Raw genomic sequence first — 25386 nt, 5'->3', positions numbered from 1 at the left:
GATAGATAGATAGATAGATAGATAGATAGATAGATAGATAGATAGATAGACAGATAAATAGAATAACTTTATTGTCAGTTTGAATGTACACTAATCAGCATACATTAAAATGACATTTTGTTGCATGCAGCCTCTCAAAGGTTCACCACGTCCAATATACACTACATAACAGGACAAAATAAATAAATAAATAAATAAATAAATAAATAAATAAATAAATAAATACAACATTTATAATACAAAATTATGCAAATGTCCACTTACTTTATATCATAGGAAGGAAGGAAGGAAGGAAGGAAGGAAGGAAGGAAGGAAGGAAGGAAGGAAGGAAGGACAGAGAGGTAGGTAGGTAGGTAGGTAGGTAGGTAGGTAGGTAGGTAGGTAGGTAGGTAGGTAGGTAGGATAACTTTATTGCCACTTTGAATGTACACTAATCGACATACATTAAAATGACATTTTGTTGCATTCAGCTCTCAAAGGTTCACCACCTCCAATATACACTGCATAAAAATGACAAAATAAATAAATAAACATTTATAATACAAAATTATGCTGTATACTCACATAGGAAGGAAGGAAGGAAGGAAGGAAGGAAGGAAGGAAGGAAGGATCGATCTGTATCTCTTACTTTGTCTGAATGAAACAGCCGCCAGCAGCATCCGAGCCCAATCTAGTTTTCTCATAGTGAGCAAGACCAGCCCTGATCCAGAAGGCAAAGGGTTTCAGGCCACATCCTGACAGTTTTGGACAAAGAGGAGGGAGCTGTTGCAGCTGGCGGAGAGAGGAAGGGAAGGATGGGCGAAGCAACTAGGGGGGGGGGGGGTGAGTCTAAACTGCCAGCCACACAAGAAAGGTAGAGAACAGGATGGCTGCGGGCTCAGCCCAGGAAGGGTGGGAGAGAAAAAACGAAGGTGGGACAGGCCAGAGTGTGGAAAGTTCAAAAGATGAGAATCCAAAGGGTTTTTAAAAAAAGTTTGGAAAAAGACAAAGCCAGAAGGAAAAAGTTGGCTCCCGAATGGACCTTTGAAGATAAAAGAAAGTTGCTTTGCAGGTAGAAGAAGAAGATTCCGGGGTTTTTTTTCCCCAGAGTCAGGGAATCCTGTTGGCAGAGAGGGGTGGGAAAGACAACTGGGCAGAAACTGGTGATCATCAGAAAAGAGAAGGGGGGGGGGGCTGGAAAGTTTTTTTTTTTCAGGAGCCCTGAAAGGCACAACTGGAAACACGCCCCCCACCCTCTCCAAGGAGAGCTCCAGTTACGCTGCCCGGCCATTGGCTGAGGGCGCCTGGGTGTTGCTTACAGGAAACAAAGGGGGTGGGTGGGGAAATGGGTGTCAGGCTGCACTTAACCATTTCCTGCCTGCAGAGGGAAGTTTTGCCCAGCCAAAGGAAACAGCAGAAGCATCATCTGTAATCTTGGCGAAGAGTCCTGTCTTTCAAAAAAAATCCAGGGGATCAGAAGGGAGGCTGCTACTAAGTGTATGAGAATAAAGTCCTGAACATGCCTGGAATGCCAACGGCTGCATTCACACAACCCACTTAACCGGATTCCTGAATGAAACCACCGTCTCTGTTTAATACTCCAAGCCATAAATTGAGGGGTAAAGGTTCCCCTGGAACATATGTGCTAGTCATTCCTGACTCTAGGGAGGCAGTGCTCATCGGTTCTAAGCCCAAGAGCCAGCACTGACCAAAGACATCTCTGTGGTCATGTGGTCGGCATGACTAAATGCCAAAGGTGCACGGAACACTGTTACCTTCCCACCAAAGTGGTTGCTATTTTTCTACTTGCATTTTTACGTACCTTCGAAATGCTAGGTTGGCAGAAGCTGGGACAAGGAACGGGAGGTCACTCCGTTATGCAGCGCTAGGGATTCGAATCGCAGAACTGCTGATCTTTCTGATCGACAAGCTCAGCCTCTTAGACACTGAGCCAAATGCTAAACTACTAAAACTTAACTACTAAAACTTGGTGCACTGTGTGAACACAGCCAGGGTGGAATTTAGATGCCTATAAATGTGGTCCCAGAGACAGATGTGAGGATTGACCTCTGTTCCAAATCAAACCCGGGACAGTCAACAATGGTTTATTTACTCTTCTGCCTGTTTATATTCTATCTTTTTCACCTGACCTCCAAGAACTTTCCTAGGACGTCTAAAGCCAAGTATTGCGCAGAACCAAACCAGGATCGCAAATAATAATAATAATAATTGTTGTTGTTGTTATTATTATTATTATTATTATGCGTACAGCAAAAACTACTGGGAACATCAGGTTGAGAAGGTTCTAGAGAATGAAAAAGTCAAGATCTTGTGGGATTTCAGAATTCAGACTGACGGGCACTTGACGTACAACACACCTGACATAACAATAGTTGAAAAGAAAAAAGTTTGGTTCATTGACATTGCAATATCTGTTGACAGTGCGAATTGAAGATAAGCAGCAAGAAAAAAATCACAAAGTACCGGGACTTGCAAATTGAAGTTGAGCGACTGTGGAAAAAGAAACAGTGTGTTGTCCCCATTGTAATTAGAGCCCTTGGAGCAATACCCAAAGGGCTACCTCGCTATTTGAAAATTCTAAATTTATTGGACTTGAACATTTTGATTCTACAAAAAACCACCCTACTTGGAACAATTTATATCCTCCAACGTTACCTTAACAGTTCCTAGGTCCTTGGTTAGGACTCGAGCTGTTGAGCTACAAACCAGGTCCAAAGACTGTGAAACTCACCAAAGATTAACATAATAATAATAATAATAATAATAATAATAATAATAATAATAACAACAACAACAACAACAACAACAACCCGTATACAAACCGACAAAATACTGGCGCATAATACACCAGACATCACACTGGTTGAGAAAAATAAGGTCACAATCATAGACATCGCAATACCAGGTGATAGCAGGGTCGCCGAGAAGGAACATGAAAAAATCTCAAGATACCAGGACTTAAAAATCGAAATTCAACGACTATGGCACAAACCAGCAGTGGTAATTCCAGTGGTAATTGGCACACTGGGTGCTATTCCAAAAGCACTGGAATTACATTTAAAACAGTTAAAAATTGACAAAATCACCATCAGTCAAATGCAAAAAGCCGCACTGCTTGGATCTGCACGCATATTACGAAAATACGTTACGACGTCCTAGGCCCCTGGGTGGGGCCCGACTAGTAACCAATGCCAAATCCGGCGAAACAACTGGCCGCTGTGATACAATTGTACAACAACAACAACAACAACAATAATAATAATAATAATAATAATACTGATAGACTATATCTGCCCCCAAAAATCAGGTGGCAGAGGATTATTACAAGTGAAGCAAACAGTTGAAGAAGAAAAACATGCACTGGCTGATTATTTAAAAGAAAGTCAAGAACATCTATTAATCGAAGTAAAGAACAAAAATCTACTGAAGGCCCAACAGACGAAACAAGAATACAGAAAAGATGTGATAAAATCAAGAATGGAGAGTTGGCAGAACAAAGCACTGCATGGCCAATTTCTGGAAAAAATAAAAGATAAAGTGGACAGTAAACAAACTTGGTTATGGTTAACAACAGGTACATTAAAGAAAGAAACAGAGTCACTAATCCTGGCTGCGCAAGAACAAGCTATCCGCACAAATGCCATTAAGGCCAAAATCGAAAAATCCTCTGATGATGCCAAATGCAGACTTTGCAAAGAAGCTGATGAAACTGTTGATCACATACTCAGCTGCTGTAAAAAAATCGCGCAGACTGATTATAAATTGCGGCACAATTCAGTAGCACAAATGATCCATTGGAATTTGTGCAAAAATTATAATATTAAAACAGCAACAAACTGGTGGGAACATCAGCCTGAAAAAGTCACCGAAAATCAGATGGTCAAGATCTTGTGGGATTTCTGTATACAAACCGACAAAATACTGGCGCCTAATACACCAGACATCACATTGGTTGAGAAAAATAAGGTCACAATCATAGACATCGCAATACCAGGTGATAGCAGGGTCGCTGAGAAGGAACATGAAAAAATCGCAAAATACCGGGACTTAAAAATTGAAATTCAACGACTATGGCACAAACCAGCAGTGGTAATTCCAGTGGTAATTGGCACACTGGGTGCTATTCCAAAAGCACTGGAATTACATTTAAAACAGTTAAAAATTGACAAAACTACCATCAGTCAAATGCAAAAAGCCGCACTGCTTGGATCTGCACGCATATTACGAAAATACATTACGATGTCCTAGGCCCCTGGGTGGGGCCTGACTAGTAACCAATGCCAAATCCGGCGAAACAACTGGCCGCTGTGATACAATTGTAGTATAATAATATAATAATAATAACAACAACAACAACAACAATAATAATTTTAAAAAAAGAATCATAGAAGGGACCACGAGGCTGATCCAATCCAACCTTCTTGCAATGTGGTGGGAAAATAATTCAACTGTCTCCGAGACAGATTAATAGTTGGAAGGGACCTTGTAGGTCATCTAGTCCAACCTCCCGCCCAAGCAGGAGACCCTGCACCATTTCTGACAGATGGCAGTCCAGCCTCTTCTTAAAAGCCTCCAGTGACGAAGCTCCCACAACTTCCGAAGGCAACTCCTGTTCCATCGGTTGACTGTTCTCACTGTCAGAAAGTTCCTCCTTATTTCCAGGTTGAATCTCTCCTTGGTCAGTTTCCATCCATTCTTCCTTGTCTGGCCTTCAGGTGCTTTGGAAAATAGCTTGATCCCCACTCCTCTCTGTGGCAGCCCCTCAAATATTGGAAGACTGCTATTATGTCTCCCCTGGTCCTTCTGTTCATTACACTAGCCATGCCCAGTTCCTACAACCATTCATCGTAATCAGTTAGAACAGATACGTAGCTGTGAAAAAACCTCCATAATTGGAGAACCCATCAGCTCTGTAAGGACAGGTGGCCCTCGAATTATGACCAGTTCTTTAGTTACCATCTGAAGCTATGCCAGACCTCACCAAGGTGACTTTTGATTGGGTTCCAAAATTGTAACAGCCAGTTCTCTCTGTCTCTGTCTCTCTGTCTGTCTCTGTTTCTGTCTCTGTCTCTCTGTCTGTCTGTCTCGCTCTCTCTTACACTTACACACACACACACATACATACACAGACACACACACACACACATACACACCACCTTTCAGACACTTGGCAACTAGTCCACATTTATAGCAGCTGCGTTTGGCGATGTTTTTGCTAAAAACCACCATTTAATTTTTAAGTTTGGGCAAGAATACCCTACAGCAAACAATGGGTTCGTTTTACGACCATGAAGTGAATCAGATGGCCACGAAGTGAACAAGCGAATCCAGAATATCCAATGGCTGTTTTATATGTACAAGGAGTTCTCAGTTAGTGACCACAATTGGGACTGGCCAATAAGTCCTTAAGCAAAACCGTCAGTAAATGAAATCGTGGCTGTGCTCAAATAGGTAGTCCTCAACTTACGATCATAATTGAGCCCCAAATTTCCATTGCTAAGCGAGACCTTTCTTAAGTGAGTTTTGCCCCATTTTACGACCTTTCCTGCCATGGTTGTTAAGTGAATCACTGTAATTGTTAAGTTAGTAACACCGCTGTTAAGTGAATCTGACTTCCCCATTGACTTTGATTGTCAGAAGGTCACAAAAGGGGAATCACATGCTCCTGGGACAGTGCAACCATCAAAATTTTCAACTCCAAACATTAGCGGGTACCGACAGGCCTTTAGGATTATAAATATATTTTGATTACTATAACATAATTTAGACGTGCTTCAGTGGTGGATTCTGGATCCCGTTCCAACTGGAACGGGCCCGGCGGCGTCCACATGGACTCACGCAGCGTGCACATGGGTCTTACCACTTCCGCGAGCCTCCGCGACGCTTCAGCTGCTCAGCAGAGCGCTTTATGCGCCATGCACATGCGCGGAAGCGTGGAAGCTTTAAAAGACAGGTAAGGTGCTCCGGGCAGGCTCCGGGATGCCCGTACCGGGGCATACCGCCTGCAATCCACCACTGACATGCTTGGTAAGTAATGACATACACATTGTAACTTTTTAACCTTTTGTTTGTTTCATTTGGGGATGCTACAATGGTCATGAGTGTGAAAAATGGTCCTAAGTCAATTTTTTCAATGCCACTGTAACTTTGAACAGTCATTGATTGAACTGTCATAAGTTGAGGACTACCTGTAATCTTTTTTTTTTCAGCGTTCCTTTGCTTTACAGACCTACAAAAATTTGTCAGGGCAACGATCGTTCACAAAATTGCTGTTTTGTCACCATTGTGATTGCAAACAGTTGCTAGGTAAAGGTCCCCCTCGCACATACATGCTAGTCGTTCCCGACTCTAGGGGGCGGTGCTCACATCTGTTTCAAAGCCAAAGAGCCAGCACTGACCGAAGATATCTCCGTAGTCATGTGACTCAACGCTGAAGGTGCACGAAACGCTGTCCCCTTCCCACCAAAGGTGGTTCCTATTTTTCTACTTGCATTTATTTACGTGCTTTCGAACTGCTAGGTTGGCAGAAGCTGGGACAAGTAACGGCAGCTGCCTCCGTTAAGCGGCGCTAGGGATTCAAACCGCCGAACTGCCGACCTTTCTGATCAACAAGCACAAACAGTTGTTAGAAAAAGACTACCTCTTGGTTCCGTCCCGCCCGCCCTTCAGTTCAATCAGATTGGTTTATTTAAATATTCTTTGACTGTTTCGTTTTCTAAAGAAAACAAAACTCCATCAGGCAATACCTTCTCGTCGTTTAATATAAACAATCTGAAAGCTGCCTTGGGGATCATTTGATCAGACGCCAGGACAAATTTCCAAAATAAATACCTACGTACTGACTTCGCAAACAGCAAACCCAAGCTACCAAGGGCAGGACACCCAGTGGCACAGAGAAACGGTTCTTCAAAGCTACTCTTCCAATCCCAAATGCAATTTACCACGGTCCATTTCAGTTCTGAACTGAACACAAAGGTAACTTTATCATCCCCAGCAGAAGAAGCATTTCTAAACCTCCTTTTGCACTTCGGGTTTCAACATATGTCAAAAGTGACTGAAGTTCACTTAAAAGGAAAGCTGGGGGATTGGCGGTGTTGCCAAACAATTCACCTAGGATTTCCACTAAATCTTAGTGGGAATCTAGTAAGGAAACAAATTCTTTTTTTTTCCCCTCCCCTGCCTTATCTTGGAAAAGGGAAGAAAATGTCCCTTGAAATGCAGAGTTGTATTTCTTTCAGACAACTGTGATAAGCAGCAACGAATCCAGTTTCTGGGTAAACATGCAGAGGGAGCTAACTCCATCCAGTGATTCAAGTAAAGTGAATTCTACAGAACTCTACAGATAAAGCGTCTATATTTTCTTGGAGAAAATTCAAGATCAAACCTGAAAGTGAGGCTAATCTGAAAGGAATTTTTTAAAAAGGTTCATAATTTTGCTTTATCCAAAAAAATAACCAAGTGCAAAACCCAGAAAACAAATAATTAAATGAAAGAAATCTAAAGGTCAGCTTCCTGAAATAAAGGACTGCCCTTTATAATAAAGGATTTACGATCACAGTATTTATAGGATCTCCTTAGTAAGATCTTTTAAGTTAGAAACTCAAATGGATTTGGGGATATTGTAAAGCAATACATCTCTGCGATGAATTCTCATCCTTCTGCTTGTAAGGAAATATTTTAAGCCTCTGACAGCTTTTATTCTTAACCCCCTGATATAAAAACAATATTAAACAGCCAACTTGATGTAGCGGTGGGGGTGCTGATATAGAAACCAGGCGATCTTAGGGATGAAGCTGGATGGCTTTGGGCCACTCCCTCACTTCTCAGACCAGCCCACCTCACAAGGTTGTTGTGGTGGGAAAAATAGGAAGAGGAAGGAGTATTAGGCTTACTCACTGCTTTGAGTTACATATAAAAGGCAGAATTTTAAAAAAAAACATCATCATTGTCTACTTACACTGTACCAGCTTTGCATTTTCTGAAAAAAAGAAAAAGGAAAAGGAAAGTTAAAATTCTTGCATGTCCAAAGTTGTTTTGAAACCTGGCTGACTTAAACAAAGTAGTGAATTTATTAATTTTATGAATAGGCTGTTCAGTTAGATAGGTGATGAAAATGTAATTTTTGAAACCAATCTTTGCATTTATAAGCTTTGCAGATCTGCCAAGCAAAAGAAAGATGACGGAAGGTCATAAGTGCAGTCACAGTTTCACTCAATGGCCGCCTTGCATAACGACCGAGTTTGCTGGTCCCAATTGTGGTTGCTAAACAAGGACTGCTTATATAGATTATCAATATAATATAATGCAATGCAATGTAATAGAATGCAATATTATAATATGGTATATATGTTATACTCCCCGCGGAGATTCGGACCCTCACCTCTTTCCGCCTTCCGGAAAGCCGTCAAAACCTGGCTGTGCCGGCAGGCCTGGGGTTGATGAGTTCCCCTCCCCTCTCGACTTGTATGGTTGTATGATTCTTGTTTATTTTAATCACGTGTATTGTGTTTTATGTTCCCTTTTCCCCCTTTGAGTTGTTCGCCGCCCTGAGTCCCTCCCGGAGAAGGGCAGCATACAAATAAACTAAATCTGAAATCTGATTGTGCATATATAATAAACACTTGTTTTGAAAAGGAAAAAAAAACAGAAAAAAGTATCTGTGTTAAAAACAGTCCAATTAAACCAGCATCTTTGAAGTGCCTTTGACAAACAAACAAGATAACTGAAGCAAAAAAATAATAATCAAGCAATGAAGGTCTCAAGGTAACTTTTGGCAGAGTTCATTCTGCAATCTGGAAATCCCAATGGAAGAACTCCACCATGCTGGACTCTATTAACCGTGACTGGTGGCATAGAAAAGTACAGAGACAATCTTGGGGAAAGTCCATGGCAACCTTTGGTAATACATGAAGGTTGCCCGGGAAAACAGGAAAGTACGAGAAGGAAATTCAGGATTGCCCTACCTTGATTGTCTTTTGTACAATTGTACTCGACTGCTTTGAAATGCATCGAATTTGGCCCTCAACCCATTTTGACGTGAAAATTTTGTCCTCGTTTCTTTGGTCCTCAATGCGCAAGCTAGAACTTGCCAGGGACTGCTGCCTTGTGACTCACTACATTATTCCTTGTAAACTTGTTCGGTACTCATCGCACTTCCCAGAAGCGATTAAGGATAAGTACCGAGGCAGCACATGGCTCCGCCCACAGATGGAACCTCTCTCCTGATGCAATTCAGAGGAGGCGGGTGAGTCTGCCGAGGGAAGCGTGAAGCCAAGTATTGGTCAGACTCGGGGTTCAGAGAATGCTAGTCTGGTGGAGCAACCTCAGCTGGCTCATCGGATGAGCAATGTTTAAATGCCCGGTCAGATAGCAGCAGCATTCGTGACCCGACAAAAGGGCGAACGACAAAACCGTGCCCGACTAAACCGCGTCGCTAAAACCGCGACGTCATCAACGCGCCGACAACAGCGCGGAGACATAAGGGCGCTTTACAACAGCGCATCGACAGAAAGCTGATTTAACTTAAGGTAAGGGTTAGGTTTAGGGTTAGGTTTAGGGTTAGGTTTAGGGTTAGGTTTAGGGTTTAGGTTTAGGGTTAGGTTTAGGGTTAGGTTTAGGGTTAGGTTTAGGGTTAGGTTTAGGGTTAGGTTTAGGGTTAGGGTTAGCGTTAGGTTTAGGGTTAGGTTTAGATTTAGGGTTAGGTTTAGTTTTACAGTGCGCTTCTGTTGCCGCGCTGTTGTCGGCGCGATTCAGCGCTCATTCGTCGGAGCGCTTTAAAACACGGTTTTGTCACCACGGTTTAGTCGGGCACGGTTTTGTCATTCGCCCTTTTGTTGGTGAACCACAGCATTGGGTGGCCTCCAAATCAGTGAAAATGTTGGATCATTGGCGGGAAATTGGAAAAAGTAACCCAGAAGAAGACAATGGGCAAACATTACGGTAGCCAGGAAAACTGCCTAGAGCTGTGATATTACCACAAGCTGAATTCCAGTCAGAATACAGAATAACAGGGTTGGAAGGGACCTTGGAGGTCTTCTAGTCCAAGCCCCCCACGCCCTACTCAGGCAGGAAACCCTGAACCATTCCAGGCAAATGGTTGTCCAAACTCTTCTTTAAAAATTTTCAATGATGGAGCATTCACAACTTCTGGAGGCAAGGTTGCTCCACTGATTAATTGTTCTGTCAGGAAATAGACTGCTCATGGGGAGGCAACTTAGGGCTGTACCGCCATTGCCTAATTAACCTCACCCCCCAGGACATGAGTGTTGCTGGAACAATATGCCCAGTTCTGTGCCTTGGGTGTTTGTGCTGTGCCTGTTTGAGTCCTGCACTGCTTTCCTGGACTTTGTGGGGGTATGTTGTGTGTTGCGTGTGTGTATTGGACTCAGTTACTCAATGAGTCTTCCTATACTGCGCTTGAAATCCAGACCTGTGCAACAGGGGTGCTTTCCAAGGTGACCTCTTATTGTATGTGTGTGTGAGAGAGAGAGAGAGGGAGGGACAGCACACTGTATAAGAGAGAGAGGGAAATGCCGTCAGCCTTTCCCTCTTATGAGCCGAGGTGGCGCAGTGGTTAGAGTGCAGTACTGCAGGCCACTTCAACTGACTCCTAACTGCAGTTTGGCGGTTCAAATCTCACCGGCTCAAGGTTGACTCAGCCTTCCATCCTTCCGAGGTGGGTGAAATGAGGACCCAGACTGTGGGGGCGATATGCTGACTCTGTAAACTGCTTAGAGGGCTGAAAGCCCTATGAAGTGGTATATAAGTCTAACTGCTCTTCCTATTGCTACCTATGTGGCCAAGTGCTAAGGCAGCATTTCCCTCAGACCCTCCCTTCCCTCTTCGTTCTCCTTTAGAGCCGAGGTGGCGCAGTGGTTAGAGTGCAGTACTGCAGGCCACTTCAGCTGACTGCTATCTGCAGTTCGGCGGTTCAAATCTCACCGGCTCAAGGTTGACTCAGCCTTCCATCCTTCCGAGGTGGGTGAAATGAGGACCCAGACTGTGGGGGCGATATACTGACTCTGTAAGCCGCTTAGAGAGGGCTGAAAGCCCTATGAAGCGGTATATAAGTCGACCTGCTATTGCTATTGCTATTTCAGGATTCTGTTATTATAACTTATAATTCAATACAGGAGACTTTGACTATTTCTTGCAGAGCCTTTGCCTATTTCAAAGGGCTGCCAGATGACGGAGAAATGCATTTTTTTTTTAAAGTTTACAGTTCATTTTTAAAGCTGGGGCATGACCTCTGAAGTAAAAACAAGGATAGAGGAAGCTCGAACAGCATCCTTCAAAATGAAAAAGGCCTTCTGCAGTCACGACATAAGCCTAAGATTGAAAAATCAGGCTTATCAGATGTTGCATCTTTTCTAACCTTCTCTTACACAGCGGAGAGTTGGTCTCTGGCAGAAAGCCACTTAAGGCGACTAGAAGCATTTGAAAGGTGGATTTACAGGCGGATGTTACGTATAAGCTGGGTTGACAAAATCAGAAATGGAGAGTTGAAAAGCTGCCTGGGAAAGCGAAGGGAGATCATCCAAACCATCAAAAAACAAAAGTTAGAATATTTTGGACATGTGATGTGACACCTAGAAAAATACGCTATCCTTCACTTAAATCCTTCACTTAAAAGAGCCAAGGTGGCGGAGTGGTTAAATGCAGCACTGCAGGCTACTTCAGCTGACTGCAGTTCTGCAGTTCGGCTGTTCAAATCTCACCGGCTCAGGGTTGACTCAGCCTTCCATCCTTCCAAGGTGGGTAAAATGAGGACCCGGATTATTGTTGGGGGAAATATGCTGACTCTGTAAACCGCTTAGAGAGGGCTGAAAGCCCTATGAAGTGGTATATAAGTCTAACTGCTATTGCTATTCACTTAATCCTCCGGGGAAAGATTGAAGGCAGAAGAAGAAGAACATGGATTTAAAAACTAAAGGACCGGTTCGGACAAAACTCAACAGCATTTTTTCGTGCGGCTGTTGATAAAAACAGGATCGCCAATATGATCACCACTGTCCGTTGGCGGATACGGCACAAGAATAATAAGTCTAATTTTTCTATGTTGTTTTATGGATCAGTGATATTATATTGTATGCCACTGAGAGCACCCCCTCTCCCCTTTGAAGGAGGTGGGCAAGTTTAGAAATATGAAATATAAATCAATCAATTAAAAGGACCACACCGGCTAAGCATGTCAACAACAAGATCTCGAAAACAGGCACCGTTCTCCCCCCCCACCCAATCTTACCTTGTTGTTGCGGATAAAGCTGCGTCCACTGAGCGGGTAGTTGACGGGGTTGCCTTGAGGGGTGGCCGTCAGAGTCCCCCGTTCGGCAGGGCTATCGGTGCCCTTTTCCACCATGGTCTCCAAAGGTGGCTCTGGAGCCGGTCGGGCAGGGAGCTGCAGGAGGCGTTTTCTCAAGGACGGAGAGTTGCTGGGGGTCGTGCGGGGAGAGATGGTGCCACTGCGGAGAAAGGCAAACATGATGAGCATGAAAGCCACTTGGAAAGACTAAATCCCGCCAAGACCATGCATTAATTTGCCCCAGCTCAAGCATCGGTTCCTATGTCAAGCTCTGTCTGTAGTGGGATGCGAGAATGGCCTTGGAGAGGGGAGGAAGAACAGCAGACTTGTCATGCAAAAGATGAGTCAGTCGACAGAGGGAGGAAGTGTTTCAGAAAGGACCTTTCCCTAGAAAGAAAGGAGGAGAGTAATACTTCCTGTCTTGCAAGATTCTGTTAAGGCAACCTTGCAGGAGAGATGGAGCTAGGATTCATTGTTCTGGTTCTTGTCTGGACCACTTCAAAGAGACAACATCCATCAAGATAGGCCTTGCAAACTGATGGTCGTCCAGTTCGAAGCTCTTCCTCCATCTTGCTCCCACCCAGCAGCCTTTTCTGCATCAGATGAGCTGCATTCAACCCACACGCTACACCGATTTTCTGCGTTAGCGATTTGGCTTCGTCCGTTCACCATGCTAAGTAACCCTCCCAAACTCCTAACCAACATAGTACTTTATAGGAATGCAACTATACTGACAGAGCATCTTGTACAGTCCTGGCATTTCAATAGCTACATCCAGACAGTGCAAGCCTCTTTTCACAGTTTTTTTTGGGGGGGGTCTTTTCTGATGCTAACATCCTGCCTTCTATCTAAGATGCTCAAGGCTGCTTCTATGAGGTGCTTCTCAACCTTGGTAGCTTGAAGATGTCTTGGACTTCAACTCCCAGAATTCCCCAGCCTGTATGCTGTTTGTCTTTTTTCCCCCTCAAGACAAACCAGCGAGGTAGGCTGAATGTAAAAAATAAATAAACCTGGATCACAAACATCAGGGAATCTTTTGAACTTAAGACCCTCTATAATACACCTATTCAGAACTGAAGGCAAGGAAGCAAATTAGAGAGAAATGCTCACTGCTGATAGAGCAGAAGCAATATTAATCTAACAAGATTGGAAGTGAGATTACATTCATTTCCGTCTGATTGTTAAATATAAAAAACTAACCTTTGCCCAGAAAATTCCAAGAAAGGATGCCTGCATATTTATCCCACAATAGCCACATTTTGGGCTATATTTGGAAGAAAAAAAAAGATACAGGCAGTCCTCAATTTATGACCAGTCATTTAACAATCTTTCAGAGTTACAACAGACCTCCCTTACAACCCAGTTCTGAAGTTCTTATGGCTGCTATCCTGGTTACATTACTTCCTTTCAGGCGTTCATCAATTTAGCCTCGGTTTACAGTCATTTGCAGCATCTCAGTTAGCTCAACCAGGATTTCATGACTTTTTTTGCCGTTGGTCGTTAAGCAATAGCAATAGCAATAGCAGTTAGACTTATATACCGCTTCATAGGGCTTTCAGCCCTCTCTAAGCGGTTTACAGAGTCAGCATATTGCCCCCAACAACAATCTGGGTCCTCATTTTACCCACCTCAGAAGGATGGAAGGCTGAGTCAACCCTGAGCCGGTGAGATTTGAACAGCCGAACTGCAGAACTGCAGTCAGCTGAAGTAGCCTGCAGTGCTGCATTTAACCACTGCGCCACCTCGGCGAATCATTATGGGCCAGTTTTGCCAAACCTGGCATTTACTTTTTTTTGGTTTTTGGCCCATAATGAACTATTGATTTGCTTAACAATCACTGCAAAAAAGGGTCAAAAAATAGATTTGGATATGTGGGTGACTCACTCTATGACCATCATAACTTGCGACCGTGATGGGCAGGCTCCGTTATGGTTGTAAGTCAAGTACTCCACGTACTCCGTGAACTGTAAACTTGAGTTCATTTGAACATTTTTGGGTGCATGTCTCTACAGCCTGATCCGTGTCTCATCCTCACTGTTCAACAAGATATGGAACCTGGCCATTGCTAACCACCTCTACCAGGAATGCCTGCCTCAAGCCAAACCTGTTTTGTTTCAGCCCGGTAGACGCGTTGTCAGCTCTGAAAACCACGATCGCCAAATCTGGAGACATTGCTACTTTCTTCCTCTCCTATTCTCCCTTCTGAGGGACTCTTTTAAAGATGCGGAAATTCCCTTGGGGGCCCAAGTCAAGATAAGCCAAATAATGACATCAGTGGGATTATCCGCTTCCCATCCAAGGAATTATTTTGGGTGCAGAGGAATGCAAACAGGAAAGTGATTTCTCAAGGGGTGAAACAGGATCCGAATCCCAAGCCTGGGTCACCTTAGGAGACAGCAAAGATTCCCAGAGACGCTGTCAAGATGGGAAGCGAGCAACTGGTGAAAGCAATCCTTGTTTGTTTGTTTATTATTATTATTTATAAGTTAGCCAACATACCTAATACTCCTTCCTCCTCCTATTTTTCTCCACAACATCCACCACGTGGGATGGAATGGGCCAAGGGAGACTGGCGCTGTCACCAAGGCGACTTTCATGCCTAAGGAGGACCTAGAATTCAGTCTCCCAGTTTCTAGCCGAACTCCTTAACCACTGCTTCAAGCTGCATCTGTCTTCTCCATGGTCTATCCTGCACCCCCCCCCCAAAAAATCTGGCCTATACCAAAATAAAGAAACCTGTAACTTTTCCAGCATAGGGAGAATTTTAAGTTATTCTTCATCCATAGGATTTTTCTAGCCAACAAGCGATGGTGATTTTGCTAAGGGAGATCTCCAGAACATTGAGAGTCATTGGTTGAGGGCAGGGGTGGGTTCCTGGCGGCATTACTACTGGTTCGGCGTGCAAAAATGTTTGCGTGTGCACGCTACACCAAACACATGCTCTGCGCGTGTGCACATTTACACCTAAAAAGGTGTGTGCATGCGCACGTTAGAAAAGGGGAAAGAATTAAGTTTTTGGTAATGAAGATTGTTCTGAGCAGGCGCAGAATCGAAAATCAAGATGGCGGCACCAACAATAGAACTGGTTCAGTTGCGTGTCTGGCTGAATTACTTCCTACTCAGCCGAACCAGGCTGAACCGGTAGGAACCCACCTCTGGTTGAGGGTTACCAGGATGTGAAAACTTTCACGAAGAAAGAGCTACCTTTCAGGAATCCAGGCACTGCATTCCATCTTTTCTGTTTGTTGGCTTTAATGCTAAGCTTGGATTTTTATGATCCCGCCTGAAATTGCTTTTTCGTTTGCTTATTCTAAGCTGGCCAAAGAAGTTTTGTGTTCTGGGATGGTGTGTAAAAATCCTAAGAAAGGAAGAGGCCGCTTTTCTTGCTCCTTTCAAATATAAGTCTTTTGGCAATTTTTAAAAAAAAGGCTTTCCTATTTTCATGATTATAAAGTAGTTTGATTGGTTAAAATGATGGTTGTTTGTCCTATCGTTCAAATGTTAAACGCATTATGACCCTCAACACTTTTGATCCATTCTCGGAATCATAAGGAGAGTTAGCTAGAGGGTAAAAAAAAACCTGATTTAAAATAATAGATATTGAGTGCAGGCAATTCTTGATTCATAATCATTTGTTTCGTGACGGTGGGAAGTTACAACAGCACTGACAAAAGTTACTTACGACCGGTTACTTACGACCGGTACTTACAATGAATGCAACCTCCTCACCGTCACGTGTTCAAAATTGTGATGCTTGCCAATCAGACTGTATTTAGGATGGTTGCAGCGCCCTGGGGTCATGTGATTGTAACCTTCCCAGCTGGCAGTCATGTGATTGGCGGTCACATGACCTGGGGGAAGGGTCATGTGATTTGCCACCTTCCCAGCTGGCTCCCAACAAAGTCAATGAGAGGAGATGCATTCCCTTAACCACCGTGGGATTCAAATAACAACCGCAGCGATTTGCTTAATAATTGTGGGGAAAGGGCCATAAAATTGTTAAGTGAGACACACTGCCTTATTTAGTAAAGGAAACTCTGGTCCCCATTGTGGTTGTAAATCAAGGACTATCTATAATTGAGCCTTGTCACAAAAGGGTAAGCTGTTTGCTGCCAATGCCCAATATCTATTTAGTTCTTCCCAGCTGCCATGAGCTTAATCTAAAGAGAATAGAAACATTGTAAGTCTGGTAGACAGTTGTTTCCTTGCTAAGGTATAAAAATAACCCTTTGATGAAACAAGCACGAAAACGTCTGGAAGGAAGACTCCTCTCTTCTCTTCTTCCTTCTTCTCCAGCCACCTAATGCGCCAGAAAGATTTATTTATTTTTTTACTTACAGTGGCCTGGTTTGAAAATTATGATTTGGGGATATTTGGCCACATATCTCCCAACGACCAACTAGATCTCACAGGTTGGGCCTCCTCCGGGTGCCATCAACCAGACAATGCCGGCTGGCGACTCCCCGGGGGAGAGCCTTCTCTGTAGCTGTGCCGGCCCTGTGGAACGATCTACCCGTAGAGATCCGGACCCTTACCACTCTCCCGGCCTTCCATAAAGCCACCAAGACCTGGCTGTTCCAGCAGACCTGGGGCTGTTGATCAATGTCCAGCCCCACCTACACTGAATGGATGATGTGCAATTTTAATTATGTACCTTTATTTTTAAATTTTAAATGTTTTTTATCTGTCTGTAAGCCACCCAGAGTCCCTAGGGAGTGGGCGGCATACAAATTTTATTAAATTGGAATTGGGATTGTCATTATTTCCCACACAAATGCAAGGACAGGATTATCCATCTCTACTACCTTGGTATCTCACTCGTCCTCAAAACCGTGACCCGTCAAAACCGCGTTCCACAAAAGCGCGGTCGACGAAATCGCGTATGTGACGTCATCACAATGCGACGAAAAAGATCGAAAAATTGAAATAAAAATTAAATTACAGCAAGCCGATTCACATAAAGGTAAGCATTAGGTTAAGGGTTAGGGTTAGGGTTAGGTTAAGGGTTAGGGTTAGGTTTAGAGCGTTAGCGTTACGTTTAGCGTTAGGTTAAGGGTTAGCGTTAGGTTTTTCGTTAAGTTAAGGGTTAGGTTTAGGGTTAGGTTTAGGGTTAGGTTAAGGGTTAGGTTTAGGGTTAGGTTTGGGGGGGTTAGGGTAAGGTTTTCGTTTTATTTTTACATTTTTCGATCTTTTTCGTCGCGCTGTGATGACGTCACATACGCGCTTTCGTCGACCGCGATTTTGTCGTCCGCGGTTTTCTGGTGGAACCCTCAAAACGGCCCTGCCATTTTCCTTTCTGACATGCTTTGTCTCCAAAGGAGAACTATTAATCTGGATTTTGAAGAAATCCAATCTTGACGCTTAGGCTGGTCGGAGGTGAAGAGATTCACAGCTCCCGTGAATCCAGACTTGAGGTCACTTTAGTTCAGACAACCGGGTGAGTTGGGGACTTCAACTTTAGGACCAGGGTGTGATGGAGGAAAGGGGTAGATGAAGATGGAAGCCCACACTTTTTGGAACCCGTGCGAGGCCAGCCTTTCTCTCTTAGGACCTGGTCTTTCAAGGGTGGGAAGTTGTAGGGCATCCCCACGTTTTCCATCATGCTCATGCACCCTCCCAAACCCAATTTGGTAGGCAACTTACCGGCCACCTGGGGATCTGCCTGGCACCCTGGTACAAACGAGAGCGAGGAAAAAAGAGAGCGGAGGAAAATGCATGAAAGCCGAATCATTGCAGACCGAGAAGCGCAAGAAAGAGAGAAAGACGAAGACGGAGCAAATGGTGGCTGCAGCCTGAAGACCACCTGCTCTTCTCTTTGGCTGGGTGTACATCAGCCCCTCAGTTTAGCTCTCGCTTCCCTCCTTCCTGCCCTTCCCAGACAAATGCTTACAGCAGGTGGCTATTTTACACTGAACAGCTGTTTTAGGATATGGTGGGGAGGGGGAGTGTGGCACACAAATGAATGCTTTAAAGGATCATCGCTCATCCTTAGTGCACTTCTGCTTTTTCAAGGGACATCAATTTGGCCAAGCCCATCTCCTTGGGCTGCTCGCCCAGAATCTGCTGGGATCTTACGGTCCCAGTGTCTGGATAGGAAAAAAAACAGCAACGTTTGGATGCAGGGAAGGGAAAGGGAGGGAGGGGGATCCAAGCTATTGTTCCCAAAAGGCATATCCTGCAAGCTTCCTTCAGTGCATTGCGCAGTTCCATTTCTGTTCCTGGGCCCTCTGATCGAAGCCGTAACTGCTACCTCTGAGCCCAACAAGACTGGGCCAGCTGAATGAAGATGGCATTGCCCACTGCTCCTAATTTCCCCGGACTGGCCTGGCAAGCCTGCCCTCCCCCCCCCAAAAAAAACCATTCCACAGATAGCCTTCAACAACTTTGGATTGGAAATGGGAACAACAGACCTCTTCCCAAATAGCCTTATTATGATTTTGGTTATTGGGATGATTATTAAAATAGACAAATACACAAGTATTAAATACACAACAATGTGAAATCACAGCTGCCAATTCTTTGGCTAGTACCATCAGGATCAGAACAAGTTTAAGAACTGGAAAAGAGAAATAATAATAATGACAATACTTAGAAAACCTGAGTAAGCATTGAGTAAGTCTCCATTCCTCAATTACAAAAGGACACACTGCTTGGATCTGCATGTAATGGATACTACATCGATACATTATGACATCCTAAGTCATAAGGCATCGGGTTTTTTCCCAGGAACTGCCATAATATGCTGACACATTATGCATAACATGCAGATCCAAGCAATATGGCCTTTTGTGATTGACGGATGGAAATTTTGTCAATGCACAGATTTTCTTAAGCATCATCAGTAGTAGTAGTAGTAGTAGTAGTAGTAGTAGTAGTAGTAGTAGTAGTAGTAGTATGTGGTTAATCTTTGGTGAGATTCACAGCCTTTGGGGCTGGTTGGTAGCTCAACAGCGTGAGTCCTAACCAAAGACCTAGGAACTGTTAAGGCAACATCGGAGGATATAAGCTGTTCCAAGTAGGGTGGTTTTTTTGTAGAATCAGAATGTTCAAGTCTGATAAATTTAAAATTTCCAAATAGCGAAGTAGCCCTTTAGATATTGCTCCAAGGGCTCCAATTACAATCGGGACAACACACGATTTCTTTTTCCACATATTATTATTACTATTATTACTATTACTACTACTACTACTACTACTACTACTACTACTACTATTACTACTACTATTACTACTACTATTACTACTACTATTACTACTACTATTACTACTACTATTATTATTATTGTTATTTGGTTAATCGTTAAGGTAACGTTGGAGAATATAAGTTGTTCCAACTAGGGTTGTTGTTATTATTGTTGTTGTTGTTGTTGTTATGTGGTTAATCTTTGGTGAGATTCACAGCCTTTGGGGCTGGTTGGTAGCTCAACCATTATCACCATCATCATCACCATCATCATCATTTCTTATTTCCGGTTCTTAGAACCTCTTTCGATCCTGATTACTAAAAACCCACCAAAAAATAAAGACTAAAATATACGACGTAAACACTGATATTAAACAAAACAAAATCCTCCTATTAAAAGACAAAGACCTCCCAAAACTTTCCACTAAGAGGCAAGCCGTTTCTTTCTTTGTAGCTCTGTATCCTACATACTAAGCGTGGCCCTCACTTTAGCTTGCTTAGTCCTGAGCAAAGGAAATGGCATCACCCACTACATCAGGGGTGTCAAACTCACTTTCATTGAGGGCCGCATCAGGGTTGTGTTTGACCTTGGGAGGCGGGGGTAAGCGTGGCCAGCTCGACATCACTCGTGTCAGTGCCTGTGGTGGCCCGAGTGCTCAGCCAGCACAAATGGGCTCCCGGGTTCTGTTTTCTGCTGGGACGGCTTCCTGCAACCCTCTGCCAGCCCCTCCCGGGCTCTGTTTTCGCTGGCAGAGGATTGCAGAAGGCTGTCGCACCAAAAACGGAGCCCAGGAGCCCATTTTCGCTGGCAGAGGCACCGTGGATCAGTCCTTCGTTGTTTCCAGGAGGGTCCTGCAGGCCAGATCTAAGCACCTTGTGGGCCGGATCCGACCCCCAAGCCTTTAGTTTGACACCCCTGCACTACATTATCTTCATAACCATCAGTTAACGTGGTTGAAAAAAACGGGAATTCACCAGAGGTGGGATTCACTTAACTTTCCTACTGGTTCGTAAATGTGAGTGAGCACATATGCTCGCATCGCTAGTACGCGCCTCATCTGTGCATGCCCATCGCCTTATGCGCAGTGCTTGTGCATTACGTCGGGGTAGCTGGGCGGAGTCTTCTGCAGCCACCGCTACAGGTTCGCCTGTCCTGGAGAGAACCAGCTAAATGCCACCTCCGGAATTCGGTCTCAAGATCAACCAATTTGCTCAAGATTTTTGTAGAAACCTGGATCTACTGGTCACAGAGCGATCTTCTGCCAAGCTACCAAACTGGCATGCGGAAAGCATTTCTTTAAAAATGTATCCTTTTACTTATCTCTAACCCAACCATTAATTTGGCCTTGCCCTTAGAACATGATATCTGGAGCCTGCCAGATGGCTAGCAGATAAGTTAAATGAATGTACTCTTTTGTGTGTTCTTTTCTGACATTTGTTCTTTCCTTTTTTTAAAAAAAAAATCTTTTTTAATCGTTTTAATTTAATTTGGTTGCTTTCAATGATTTTTACACATCTCATTTTATTATGTACAGCACTCAGTCACTACATGAGATGGCAGCCGTGCAAATGTGACAAATAAATGAACAAATAAATTCCTCCCAGAATAATTGTTTGAAGAAACATTTTTCTCCTGTCTTATTTTGCTTTCATCTAGTACAGTGTTTCTCAACCTTGGCAACTTGAAGATGTCCGGACTTCAACTCCCAGAATTCCCCAGCCAGCATTTGCTGGCTGGGGAATTCTGGGAGTTGAAGTCCAGACATCTTCAAGTTGCTAAGGTTGAGAAACACTGATCTTGTAGGTATCTTATTTCACAATGCCCTCTTTTCATTTCTTTCTCTTTTTTTTGGTGCGCTTGTGCAGTTTGCTTTCTGGAATAATGCTTTGGCTACCTTAAAAGGTTTTGTGATTTGCTGTAGCGAGAAACAGCGTAGAAATTATTGAAATGTTTTCTATTTATCTGCGGAGATGATTGCAATTACGATGCATAATATAAAAGTAAACATGATTTATTGTTTACGTGATGCTTCTATATTGGCTTAGATAAGTGAGCAGTAATTGTTATTCGGCTACACACCCTTCCTGCTGGCTTGTGTCTTCTGCAGTTCCCAAGCCTGGCATAATTAGTGCATGTCTCAGTCAGCCCACCATCCAAGTGGGTGTTGAAATCTGAAAAATGCTTGGAAATCACAACAGTTATAATCACTGGATAGGTCTCAGGTGAATCAGACCAAGAACTGCATGGGGCCAAAACATTTCAGCTTCCTCAGCGATCAACCAACCCCGTGCTTTTAAAGTAGCTTCATAGATTGGAGTTACATCTATGCAGTGGTGGGATTCAAATAATTTAACAGCCGGTTCTCTGCCCTAAGGACGAGCTGGGTAGGCGGGGCTCAGTGGTCATGTGACTGGGTGGGCGTGGCCAACTCAACGTCACTCAGGTCGAGGGGCGCTTCGCCTTAGCTGTGGCAATGTAATAAGGGTTAACCAGAGAGGCAGTTTCTGTAAGGAGGGAAATAAAGATTAGGCTAGAAAGAACACCAGAATGTTTCCTTCCTGCCTTCCTTACAGGATTAGCCCTGTAAAGTGGGGAAAAACAAAAGGAGATTTCTTCCAACAACCAGTTCTCTGAACTGCTTAGAAAGTTAACAACCGGTTCTCCCGAATAGGTGCGAACTGGCTGAATGATGGCTTTTGATGCAGTGAACTGCATCTATGGACGGAAATCCTGAAGATACTGGTGACCACACATTATTAAGGGTGGGTTTTTTAAAAAAGAAGGCATTGCAAAGAACTCTGTAGGGTCTCTGCAAGTTGGAGAACCATGTAGTAAGATGTGAAATGCCTTTCAATCTAAGCCTAAAGTAATGTCTGGGAGGCAGACATTACTTTACACTTAGGCTGAAAGGCATTTCACAACTTACTACACTTAGCTTTACATCTATATTGATAGGGAATGAGCTACCAGTGACAGATTTATTTATTATTTAAATTTATATGCTGCCAATCTCACTATGCAAGTGATTCTGAATGGTTCTCAATCCGAATTCAGATTTTGTCTTTCTTCTTTTTTCTTTCTTTTCCTTCCTTTCTTTCATTCTTCCTTCCTGCTTTCCTTCTTCCTTCCTCCTTCTTTCTTTCCTTTCTTTCTTCTTCCTTCCTTCCATCCTTACTTACTTACTAATTTATCAGCCAATTTCAAGTTTCAAGTTTAATTTTATTTATAGGCCGCCCAATCCCGGAGGACTCCAGGCGGCTTACAGAAAGGGGAAAGAAAACAAAACAAAAGAAAATAAAAATAAAATAGACAAGTTAAAAAACAACAACACAGATACATTCATTTCAGTCGGGGCTGGACCTCAACAATGAGGTCAACAGCCCCAGGCCTGCCGGAATAGCCAGGTCTTGACAGCTTTTCTGAAGGCTTTAACCAGTTTATTAAGTTTGCAGAATGCACCGAGCCACAAAGTAACCACATAGCCAAAGTTGGAACAATTTGCAAATAAGTTGTTCAGCCGTCTAAATAACTAACATTCAAACTCATTGAATTTGGGGTGGGTGCAAATGTAAAGGCTAGGTCTGGGGAAGGAGGCTGTGTAAACACTACCACCAAATACCAAGTTCTGGGATCAGTTATATAGTTGCCTGTCAATCAATTACACCAGTTAAGCCTACTGCTGGTCTCCCTGGTTCTCTAAAGCAATGCTGGGAGAGAAGGCAGGCATTCTCCCTAATTCAGTGTTTCTCAACCTTGGCAACTTGAAGATGTCCGGACTTCAACTCCAAGAATTCCCCAGCCAGCGAATGCTGGCTGGGGAATTCTGGGAGTTGAAGTCCGGACATCTTCAAGTTGCCAAGGTTGAGAAACACTGCCCTAATTATTTCCACTCCACAGACATTTGAGGTATCTTTATCGTCTCGTGGCTGTGAAACCTTTGCTGGAATACCTCCACCTTTCTACTTACTAAGGTAGCTCCTAATTGCAACTCTCAGCCTCAGCCCAAATATGGGGAAGGAGGTACATGCAACCAAAAATCTAAAATAAAAAATAAAATAAAAATACAGGTAGTCCTCGAATTACAACAGTTCATTTAGTGACAGTTCAAAGTTACGGCCATTTTTCACACTTATGACCATTGCAGCCATGTGATCAAAATTCAGACACTTGGCCACTGACTCATATCTACGACAGTTGCAGTGTCCCAGGGATCACGTGATCCTCTTTTGCGACCTTCTGGCCAGCAAAGTCAGCGGGGAAGCCAGATTCACTTAAGAACCGTTTTGCTAACTTAACAACTCTAATTATTCACTTAACAACTGGGGCGAGAAAGATTGTAAAAGGGAGCAAAATTCACCTAACAGCTGTCTCGCTTAGCAACATACATTTTGGGCCCAATTGGGGTCGTTTGAGAGGACTACCTGTATATCTTATTGCATAGAACAAATGCCAGGCCACGATAGTTGTATATTTTTAAGGTTAAGCCCTACCAACTCCTGACAATTTCTCCTCCTACATCACTGGTTGTGCCAAACACAGCCTCTAGGATTTGCAGTTGAGCAAGATTTGCTAGATCGGAGGTACCTGAAAAGGTGCGCTTAATGTTTCATGCCAGAGTCTGATGCAACATCTGAATGTGGGAAAACATAAAAGAGCTTCTTAATTTTTTCCAAGGTCTCTTTCAGCCCTGCCTCCTGAAGGCATCTGTATTTTCTCCTTTGTGACAAAACACAACAAGGTTGTGCATGTATGCGCATACGCGTGCACCTGCCTACCAGCAGAATTCAAGGAATATGGATATAATCAGAGGTGATTTTCACTTACCTTCCCTAAAGGTAAAGGTTCCCTTCACACATATGTGCTAGTCGTTCCCAACTCAAGGGGGCGGTGCCCATCTCTGTTTCAAAGCTGAAGAGCCAAAGACGTCTACGTGGTCATGTGGCCGGCATGACTAAATGCCTAAGGCGCACGGAACACTGTTACCTTCCCACCAAAGGTGGTTCCTATTTTTTCCACTTGCATTTTTAACGTGCTTTTGAACTGCTAGGTTGGCAGAAGCTGGGACAAGTCACGGGACCGTTATGCGGCGTCAGGGATTCGCTCTGCTGAACCACTTCACAGTGGTTTTACAGCCTTCTCTAAGCAGTTTATAGAGTCAGCCTATTGCCCTCAACAATCTGGATCCTCATTTTACCCACCTCGGAAGGACAGAAGTCTGAGTCAACCTTGCGCTGGTGGGAATCGAACCGCCAAACTGTTGGCAGCCGGCAGTCAGCAGAATTAGCCTGCAATACTGCATTCTAACCACTGCGCCACCATGGCCCTTCTGCAGTGGAAATCTCTTTTTCTCTGTAGCCTCTGACCAGACCTGGATCATTGATAATGCCTGGGATTTGGATACCATGCATGTTTAATAAATTATTATTATTATTCTCATAGCTCTCCTGCCATACTAAATTTGACCCTGTCTGTTCTGATTGTTGAAGCATTATCCTTCTGACCATATACCTGCAAAGGGACAGACAGACTGAAAGAGTCCTGTACCTTAGACAGACTTCCTTTCTAAGCTTCCAAAAGATTGCAGAGAAATCTCCTGGCTAGGCAACAGAAGACCACAAAACTCCTTGCAAAAGCAGGCTAACAAAGATGATGTGGCCTTCACTGGAACTGCGAGGGGAAGGAAGAAGGAACCGACCTATTCTCCTTCTAACCATATTCACTGCAGTCATAATTATCTGTGCCGGCAACATGCTTAAAAGGCTGTTGACCTTCACTTCCTGAGGCTGACCTTTCTGCAACATTGCCCTTGCTGCTGAGTTACTGGAACATTTTCTCCTGGGTCCACAGAAATGACTCATAGATAGAAGGAGGTTGCATCTACAGGTAGCCCTCTGCGTACAT

At 43.7% G+C, this 25386-nt stretch overlaps 1 protein-coding gene across 3 annotated transcripts in view; it reads right to left on the bottom strand.

The window, feature by feature from the left end:
• The window catches only part of GRAMD1A (GRAM domain containing 1A), a 59362-nt gene that overhangs the window by 31396 nt on the left and 2580 nt on the right, over positions 1 to 25386 (bottom strand). Inside the window, exons 2-3 of one of the 3 annotated variants that reach the window (XM_032227233.1) lie at positions 12245 to 12461; positions 7958 to 7978 (exon numbers count right to left, since the gene is read on the bottom strand). In XM_032227233.1, coding sequence (XP_032083124.1) covers positions 7958 to 7978; positions 12245 to 12461 — 238 coding nt within the window. Of the gene's footprint in view, positions 1 to 628; positions 1170 to 1801; positions 1838 to 7957; positions 7979 to 12244; positions 12462 to 25386 lie in introns of those variants that run through there. The other 2 variants (XM_032227235.1, XM_032227234.1) reach the window with 2 other exon arrangements.

Source organism: Thamnophis elegans, chromosome 12 (genome assembly GCF_009769535.1).
Source record: "Thamnophis elegans isolate rThaEle1 chromosome 12, rThaEle1.pri, whole genome shotgun sequence".
NCBI classification, from domain to species: Eukaryota; Metazoa; Chordata; class Lepidosauria; order Squamata; family Colubridae; genus Thamnophis; species Thamnophis elegans.
Note: the sequence above shows the minus strand (reverse complement) of the source record. Positions and strands in the feature narration are given on the sequence as shown.